At 42.2% G+C, this 10,000-nt stretch overlaps 1 protein-coding gene across 4 annotated transcripts in view; it reads right to left on the reverse strand.

The window, feature by feature from the left end:
- The window catches only part of dgkza (diacylglycerol kinase, zeta a), a 165,869-nt gene extending 157,775 nt beyond the window's left edge, over window positions 1-8,094 (reverse strand). For 2 of the 4 annotated variants that reach the window (XM_083550096.1, XM_083550094.1), the window contains exon 1: window positions 7,608-8,087. In XM_083550096.1, the coding sequence (XP_083406222.1) occupies window positions 7,608-7,882 (275 nt within the window). In that variant the 5' untranslated portion in view covers window positions 7,883-8,087. Of the gene's footprint in view, window positions 1-7,607 lie in introns of all 4 variants that reach the window. The other 2 variants (XM_083550095.1, XM_083550093.1) reach the window with 2 other exon arrangements.
- Window positions 8,095-10,000: the final 1,906 nt, after the last annotated feature.

Here is a 10,000-nt window from a genome sequence, read left to right on the forward strand (position 1 = left end):
CTATTTTTTACCACCAAATTAATCTGTTTATCAGAACTCAAAGATAAAACAATTATAACGCCCGTATTTCTAAGGGGGGGCTATCTTCTCTTTCAGCTTAGGAGGACCAAAAATAGCAACCTTGGACATTAAACAGAAGAAAATGACTTGACAGCCAAACCTGAACCTCCTCTAAACACCATAACAAGGACTGCAAGGACTGCTCATTTTCAACCTTCAGCGGTAGATACATTTGTGTGTCATCTGCATACATGTGATAGAAAACATAATTGCGATGGCAAATAGATGGTCTAAGAGACACATATATAGGTAAAACAAATTAGAGCTCAAAATAGAGCCCTGAGAAAGACCATAATTTAAGGGAAATACAGATAATAAAAAATTAAATAAATTACCAGAGAATGTTCTATCCTTAAGATATGAGTGGAACCATTGCAAAGCTGATCCCCTAAAACCCACTTCACAAATACAGCACTAAGATCTATCATAATTAAAATATCAGCCATCCCATAATCAACCGTTAATAATAAATCATTTAAACTTTCACCAGAGCGGGATCTGTGCTATGACCAGGTTGGAATTTATCCAGGAGATCATTCTCCTGCAAGAAAGGAGTAATTTTATGTCTAAACTACCTTTAACACTTTAGACATAAATGGGCCAGAAGTTGTTCAACTCTGTAGCCTCAAGGCCAGGTTTTTAATAAAAGGGAAAACCACTGCATGTTTGAAACAGGATGGAACACAACCTTCCGATAAGAAACTATTTACAATAGTTAATATATTTGGGCCTGTGATTTCGAAATCTTTGAGGATCTTTGAGGCTCGAGGTTTTGAGGGAACCTCTCACAAAGAAGTTCAAGAAATCAGAGTTTATTGTGCTAAACAAAGCTTTCGGACACTAAGCACTTGTTAATTAAATCAGAAAAATATTTAGTTCTTGCCGCTTTAGCTGCACGCCTGTGGGAGCCATGAGTTTCTTTTAGCATATCATAAGAATTCTGTAATTATCTTTCCTCCATCTCGTTCTGCTTTCCTACAGACCTGTCTAACTGCACGGGTTTCGTCTGAGAGGAGCAACATCATTCATAATGATCAAACATATAGAACTAAAACCAGCAGTCAGTTCTTCTGTATCTGGAGAAGATACAAAAGCCTCAATAAAAGAAGGCCCTGGACCTGTTGACATACACCTCAGCAAAACACTGCATGAGTCTCATGTACAGGATGAAAGTACAGTCAGCAGCTCTATTAATCAGGATAAAAGCTGGCAGATCAAAATGAAACCTAAATCTTACTGTGTTCCTGTGGACTTCCTGTCGTATGATTCATCCTGAAGCTGCTCCACTTACTGGACGTATTGCACCATGTGGTGGAAACTCTACAGACTGCTGTGTGGGAAAGTTCTCTCTGATCTCCAAAGCCATGCCAGAGATCATACATTTCCCCGTTCTGATGTTTAATGTGACCATTTGATATGGATCTGGCGAGTATTTGCGTCGTCCTGCTGTGATGTGATTAGCTCTGAGTAGGTGTGAACAAATGAGCAGGTGTGAAGATGTGATGGTCTTCACTCTGATCCACTGGGCTGGTAAAAACTCCAGCAAGCTACTTCCACTTCATCATTTCATCTACTACCTTCTGTCACAGAAATGTTCTTGTTGTGTTGTCGTGCATGTTGTGTAGTGTGTGTGTGTCAAGTCAAGTCAAGTTTATTTGTATAGCGCTTTTCACAACAGACATTGTCTCAAAGCAGCTTTACAGAAAACAACAGTGAAGGTGAAGGTGTGCGTTTGTCCCTGATGAGCAGCCGTGGCGACAGTGGCAAGGAAAAACTCCCTTAGATGATATGAGGAAGAAACCTTGAGAGGAACCAGACTCAAAGGGGAACCCATCCTCATATGGGTGACATCAAAAGTTTGGTCATAAATCTTTCTTTATGTGTGTGTGTGTGTGTGTGTGTGTGTGTGTGTGTGTGTGTGTGAATCTCAGCTGGCTGTAGAAACAATTTACACCAAATCCTATAAGCAGTTTCACGTTATTCTGCTTCCTTCAGCCTGCAGGGATTATTAGGATAAATTAGGGTTCCAGGAGGCCATAACCTGCGTTGTGTTCATCATTTTCTGATCTCAGAGCTCAGTAACGGCTCAAAGGCATTAGCCTGAAAGTGTTTAATGCCTGCATTCAGTCAGAGACACACAGGAAATTAGTAAAGTAGACAGGAGGTGATGTAAAGGCTGTGAGATCACAGTTAATATTTAAACACTGCTGCACATCTGCCCAGACTGATCCATTCTCTCAACATGATCTGCTTCCAATCGAGCCAGAAACATCATGATACGCCGCAGGGTAATGTTCACAACCGTCAGCATTATTCAGCAATTTTGTTTTAGGTCAGAAGTGGCAACTTCATCCCATGCATAATTAAACAGCACATTAGTGCAGGAGAATTAGCATTAGATAAAGTAGAAGAGCTCGAGGGGAAGAAATACTGACTGAATACTGATGCATGCTCTTTATCTACACAAACACACACTTCCACTGCACACAAACACACATGCAACAGAAAACACTACACAACACGACAACAAGCTCGATCGGAGACTCACAAACACCTGGTGTTCCTGCAGTATAATCACACCAGGGTTTTATTAAACAAACAGCTCAAGCTGATCAGATCAGTAGAACAATTCAAACCCTTTACCCCAATCTATTAGACTGAAATCATCTCACTGACTTCCTCAACCCAACACCAGGACAAGAACCGGGACATGACCCTCTGCCTCAACCTGTTATTCTGCACACATTCTACACATCTAACAAAACACAATTAACCCACAACGTTTCTGCGTCCTGCAGTGTAAATGCTGCTGAATGTGTACACTAGATTCTATTCTTAGCAGTTTTACTGCACATATTTTTATTATATTATAAATTCTATTTTACTGCATTTTCCATTTAACTCTTTAACCACCATATTTTTTTATTTGATTTGTTTATGTTCATAGTCACAGTTTAGTCATTTCACTGTGTATGGTTGTGCATGTTAGAAATAAAATTACAAAAATGATTAAGATCAAATCAGTAAAAACCTAATTTACTTCTGTTTCAGTATCGCCTTTGCACACGTTGATGTCGAGTCGTGTGGAATTGTTAATAGTCAGTACTTTATTCGTAATAAAACCTGGTGTATATTATTTCCAGTAAATGCTACTTCTGGGTTTAGTGCTGTGTCTGTATATGTTTCAGGCCAATCAGATAAGAGATTCCTGAGTAATTTCCACCTTCTGAATATAGAACATTGCTGCAACACTGGTGCAGAAACCCAGTGCAGATACACGAGTGCTGTGAGCCCCTGGTGTACTGATGTTCTAGATCACTACACACTTTTTACAGTAAAGAAAAACTAACAATAAACCAGACAATCATCAATTATTTTACAGGGGAAAAGTGTTAATTTTATATTTAGTGCTTTGATGAAGAAATTTTGATATTTCTACTTTTTCATTCTTTTATTTGAAAACACAAAAACAAAGGAACATACAAAGACCCTGATTCTGTAATCAGTTCTTTGTGGTCTGTCACTTACATCATGTGCAGCAGTGAAGAACCTGGAAGTGATTATCAGTCACCCATCTGAAGATTATGTAAGTAATATTACTAGAACAACTCTCTCACTTTCATCATCCCATTAATTATATTCTCTCTCATGTCTAGCTGTACTTGTCCTCCTGCTGCAAAATGTGCTGCCAGTGCCAGATCCTAACACACTTGTCCTGCAGTAGTCTAATTCATCCTGTTCTACTTCTGTATTTCAGATTCACTTCTGTTCATGGTCCTGCATGGAGACCTCATACAGAGTTAACTGTACTCTCTCATGGTTACTTCAGTGGATACTTTCAGCAGGATACTAGAGATTTGTATCTTTCAGAAAGACTTTAATTCAATTAAATGTTTATTTGTGTAGCGCTTTTAACAATGGACATCGTCTTAAAGCAGCTTTACACAGATGATGATGTCATAAAGTTTGTCCCTAATAAGTGACTTAGTGCTGACTGTGGTGAAGGTAAAACTCCCTGAAACATTAAGATCCAGACATCAGACTGCTGCTGTAATCATACGCCCTGCCCTGTGCTCATCCCAGAATTACACCTGTACACTGTAATGGTTTATAATTCCCTCGTTACCTTCACCTGGTAGAGAATGACTTCCTATTCGACTCTCGTTCCCCTTAACGTTCCTTCCACATTTTGTTGAAGTTCTGCTTGTCATCACCTCTGACTCACTCAGCAGGGATCTAAATCTAGAGCCGGATTTCTCCGAGGCTGCTTTGTGCCAGTGTCTGAATTGAATGAAGTCAATTTTCTGCAAAATTTTCTGTTTTTTAATGACAAGCACCCGATAATAACGTCCTTCTCCCCCGGAGAGAATGACAATACTAAAGATCAATCAAGGTGACGCTTATAGAGGGGCTCGTGTTCAGGCAGAAGATCCCAATATTTATGAATGTTCTCGTGTTTGTGGACGTAAATGTCTTCTTCAGTTCAGAACGTCAGCAGGGTTTTAAATCTAAAACGTAAGAATGGATGGATTATTGTCCGTCTGCAGAATTTCAGAAGATTTGTGTATATTATGCAATGACTGAGGAGACCAGAGGCTCGTTATCAAACATGTTCTCATTTTTTGTGTAAACAGAAGAGTACATACACAATACGATGGATTAATTAATGAAGTTTTATATATATATATAAATATGTGTGTGTGTTTGTAGGCTCTTAGCTGAATGTGTGCTGGAAAGTGTCCGTGTAAGAAGCTCCACCACACATCATCTCAGCAGAACTGAAGTGTAAATTGATGTAAAAGGAACTATGAGGAGCATCAAAAAGGTTCGAGACAAGTTTTGTCACATGCTAACAGATGGCAGCACAAGGTTGCAGTCACAGTCACAGGGGGCACCAAATTTCATAAGTCAGTGTGCCCAAAGACATGGTCTTGTGTACATCGGGACCCGTGCAACTGGTGCTGTTCTGACCATGTTCCATCATGGACATTAGAACTCCCGGTCACAGAGCTCTCCTCGCACGCGAGTGTTTCTCTCTAAAAACAACATGATCTCACTTCTGCGCCAGAATACTCATCAGATTACTTCCAGTGCACTTTCCAGAAGAACACAGGGGGCGCTGCATTACTGTGCAAAGGGACTGTTTTGAAGGTGATCGTTTGGAAATGTACATATAAAGTACTTTCTTGTAAACAGAGCAAGTCTCCAAACTTTTTGGTGCCCCCTTCTACACATAGATCAGGACCAACCGGAGGTGTGTGGAAAGAGTAAAAGACTCCTGTTTCATTCGTCTGCAGCAGTTCAGTCGATCTCCGCCTGCATCTTCACCATCAGGGCCTGAATCAACATACTCATATCACTTCTCCAGTACAGTCCTGAGTGTGAATAAATCTACTGTTATGGAAAAAATGCAGTGTGTGTGTGTGTGTGTGCGTGTGCGTGTGCGTGCGTGCGCGTGTAATGAATTCACTTGTTAGTAGGCTGTGAGAATCACCAAGAAGTTGTGTTATAAGTGTAGTTAATCTCACACAACCCCTGTGATGAAGTGAACGTCTCAGCCCCAGAAATGATAAGAGGAAATATTTATATAAACACACACACACACACACCAGGAACATATGGCCAGAAACCCTACTATATTAAAAAGCAGTATTCCAGCAGGAAACACACACAGGATATCATTTCTCCATCTCATGTTTCGCTCTGCTCCTGGATAATGGTCTGGCGGTTGCTGAGCGATAGCTGCCGTGTTTATCTGCTGTGTTCTGCTGATTACTTGTGTTTAGTTATTAGCAGGAGAAGGACATTAAGTCATTATGAGAGTTTAAGTGGCTCCTGGTGGCTTCTAACATCACAACACAAGCTGAAAGCAAGAGACTGACCTTTTTTCACTTCTACCCTAAATTGTGTATTGATTTTTCCCTGAATTCACTGGCCTTCAATCCGTCTCTGACCATTTCCACTCTCCTGTTCTTTCACTCTCTCTCTCTTTCTCTCTGTGACTCATGTGTGGATGTAGTAAAGTGAAACAGCAGGAAGTTGGACACCAGAACAGACCATTATGCTCTCCTGAATGCCCACCTCCAGCTCTCGGATGCCTGGCCAGGTTTTGAGTGGGCATGGAGGCACAGACTGGCACAAACACCGGCGCTGGCTCAATCTTAACCTTTGCATATTTATAGTGTGAGAAAGTCCAGGATCACCCTGCGTTCCTCTCATCTAGTTACATAAGACATCCTCAAAACATGGCATTGTGTTCTCAGAATCACTAAACACACACAGATGCTCCACACTGCTTCGAGTACACGGCCTCGTCATAATTATATAAAGCACACATGGGCAAGGGGGCGACGTCGTATCTTACCGTTCTGTAAAGAGCAGTACATTACAGGCTTTTCTGCTAAATATTACGTTTCATTATTAACCTCCGAGAACTGAATTCGATTTCAGACTGTACAGCAAGATCTCTTCTCACAGAACATGGCCAATAAATGTGTCAGACTGCGATGCTGATGGACAGGAAGTGTGTGTGTGTGTGTGTGTGTGTGTGTGTGTGTGTGTGTGTGTGTGTGTGTGTGTGTGTGTGTGTGTGTCTACACAAGGCTGCAGGAAAGCGACCCCCAACGCTCGCTCAGGATCAGATCAGTATTTGTTGTTTAAAAATATTGTTAAATTAATCATGAACCTGCAACAGAGTGAAAAACAAGGAAAAAGAAATAGAAAGGTAAGTTTAGAAAGGTAAGTTGCTCAGGTGCTTTAAGATGAAAAAAAATGTTCTGCTCCAACCCAAAACCTCGTCCAGGCTGAAAAAGGTTCTGAAAATACGGTGGCGTGTTCAGTAACCTGGATACGAGTCAGAAGGTTGAAAAGAGAGCGAACTGTCACAAAGCATTTATTAAAAACATGACATTCTACATCCAATAACGTTCTACAAAACATTTTCATTTCCATCATCTCAGGTGTGTAACATGACGTTAGATAAAGATGAGAGAACAATAAAGGCTGAGCTGAAGAGGAAGTGGCTTTGGGGCTTGTTTTTGTCCGTAATGCACTGCTAAGCTTTTTGCCCCAGACGTGTCCCTCATTAGAGATCAGGTGTGAATCTGCACCACAGCGCCGTGATAAGACCTGATAATCAGCTAATGTTCTGTCAGAAGTGTCGCTCTTATAGAAATGAAAAGGTCACCTGCCATTGGATATTTAACTTTCACTGGACTTCAGGTTTTCTTGTGCATCAGTATACACATGCTTCTGTTAATGTGTGTGTGTGTGTGTGTGTGTGTGTGTGTACCAGGAAGAAGGTGAGGAGAATTACAGGTCTCCATTGTGGAGATATTTAATTGTTTTTACTATGATGATTGACATTAACATACAGTGTTTTACACTAACGTGAACCTCAGAAACATCATCACCAGAGAAGTTCACTCAGTGCTTTACTCTGCAGCCTTCAGGAAGCTCACACACCTGCCATATAATCCTGTAGGACACGGGGTGTGTGTGTGTGTGTGTGTGTGTGTGTGTGTGACCCGCTAGTACACAGTGCTCACCTGTAAGACACCTGCTTGCGGATGGTTAGAGGAAGGAACTCGCTCTCCAGCTGCATGACCGGAGACACCAGCGCGTCCTCGTGCTCTCCTTCAGCCACTGTTAAAGTCTTTACACCGGACACCTGGAGCAGAAACCCGTCTTCTTCCTCCACCACGTCCTCCAGAGCCGGCGCTATCATCACCGGTACCGAGTCGGCGGGGCTGGGAGCCGCTTCCCGGGGCAGAGCCGCTGCCTGGGACAAAGCCTCTCGTTTGCAATCGCCCGCTTCTGCCATGGACACAGCGTCTGGGTACTTATTAATTAGTGACCAAAAGGATCGCGAATAGGGTGAGTGTAAAGCCGGGGTGCGGTGGGTGTAAAGCCGGAGTGCGGTGGGTGTAAAGCCGGAGTGCGGAGTGACAGCGCGCTCTTTTTTCTCCACACTTTCCGCTGAGCTCCGCTTCCTCAAGTTCCTTCTCTGCACAAAATGAATAACTGCACTCCTAAACCCCGCCCACCACTTAATAACTGCCCTCTCAGCCAATAAGGAGGGGGCATCGCCGTTGCCCCGCCCTCTCCTGGCCCAGCTCTCACCTGTTTCCTACTGGCAGAGGAGCTCCAGAGGAACCCGGCTCAGACGAAGCTTACAGGCTCAGGTATAGCTCACACAGCTGGAGAAACCCAGCTCAGGTGAAGCTCATACAGCTGGAGAAACCCGGCTCAGGTGAAGCTCATACAGCTGGAGAAACCCGGCTCAGGTGAAGCTCATACAGCTGGAGAAACCCGGCTCAGGTGAAGCTCATGGAGCAGGAGGAACCCGGTTTAAGTGAAACTCACAGAGCTGGAGGAACTCGGCTCAGGTGAAGCTCCTGTAGCAGGAGGACCCTGGCTCAGGTGAAGCTCACGGAGCAGGAGAAACCCGATTCCGGTGAAGCTCACATAGTCGGTGGAACCCAGTTTAGGTGAAGCTCACGGAGGAGGTGGAACCAGGTTCAGGTAAAGCTCATGGAGCAGGTGGAACATGTTTCAGGTGAAGCTCATGGAGAAGGTGAAACTCGGCTCATGTAAAGCTCATGGAGCAGAAGGAACCACATTGCCATAGCACTCATACAGCTAATGACAGTGTTCATGCAGCACTCCACATCTGTTCAGCAGAATATTAGATTAAGACTTGAATATTGTAAATTCAGGGTTTAGTGTTTAATTCCATGCACTTATTGTTGGAAGTTTATGATTATGTGCATGACGTACACTCACTCAACCCTGATCCTGGAATATTCCACACGTCGCACGTTCAGCAAGCAGTTTATCAGATCAACTTTCAGAAGCTCATGTGAAGCAGAAGTAAGCAGTGTGTGGTGGTGTGTGAGGGGCAGTGAGCGTTCTGATCAGAGTTTGAGTATAATACTGATATAGAGTGATATCTGTGGTGGCTTTGTGGTTGTTGTGCAGGTCTGCACAAGTCTACACAACAACAAGGTGTGACAATGATCTGAAACAGGGAAATGCAGGGGGATGGTATGAATATCAGATAGTACAGGGAACAGGTTCAGCCAGTAGTTCTGTAGTTCCACATTACTGTACCAGGGGGAAACCATAACAAGAATACGAGGTCTCCTGCTCCACTACTGTGTTCTCCTGATGGATTTAGCTTCTAAATCAGTCAGTAGTTTGTCAGCATTGTTTACAAGTGTACTGAAAACCTCTAAGTACTTAATACTCAATCTCTCCTTTCACTTTTACTTCATCACCTGGGCTCAATCCAGTAACTCGATCTGCTCTACAGAAGGAAGCTGGACTTCCTACATTTATACAGCGTGAACATTGTTCCTGTAAATGTGTGCAGGTGAAAGCAGGTGTAGGATGAAAGCAAAAATAGTGAAACTTCAAAAAGATGCAGATCTGTTTTATCAGTTATGACCTCAGAGGAACAAAGAAAGAACAATAAAGGATCTCTAGAGTGACTGAACATCTGACTCAGAGTTCTGCTATATTACACATGTTCTACCTACAAACACACACACACACACACACACACACACACACACACACACAGACACACACACACACACACAATCAGTACCAGTACCTATAGTATATACTTTTATTATTATTATTATTATTATTATTATTATTATTAATATTAATAATTATGTTGTAGTTATCTAGATAGAATTTTGAATCTAACATGGGGAGGTGGGAGTTTAGTGGTGAAGGTTTTAGACTTTGTATCTGAAGGTTTATTTCCCAGCCAGAATGTTAAGACAAACATTTGTTATTGTATAAAACTGAATGATTTAATATTATTTAAAATAAATCTTCAGTAGAACACATCTGACTTTACTGCTCTTCACCCTGTGCTTCTTCATCCTTCTCCTCACTCTGTTAGTTTAAGGGTTTTATTGGGATAAAT

Source organism: Silurus aristotelis (assembly GCF_946808225.1).
Source record: "Silurus aristotelis genome assembly, chromosome: 9".
Lineage (NCBI taxonomy): Eukaryota > Metazoa > Chordata > Actinopteri > Siluriformes > Siluridae > Silurus > Silurus aristotelis.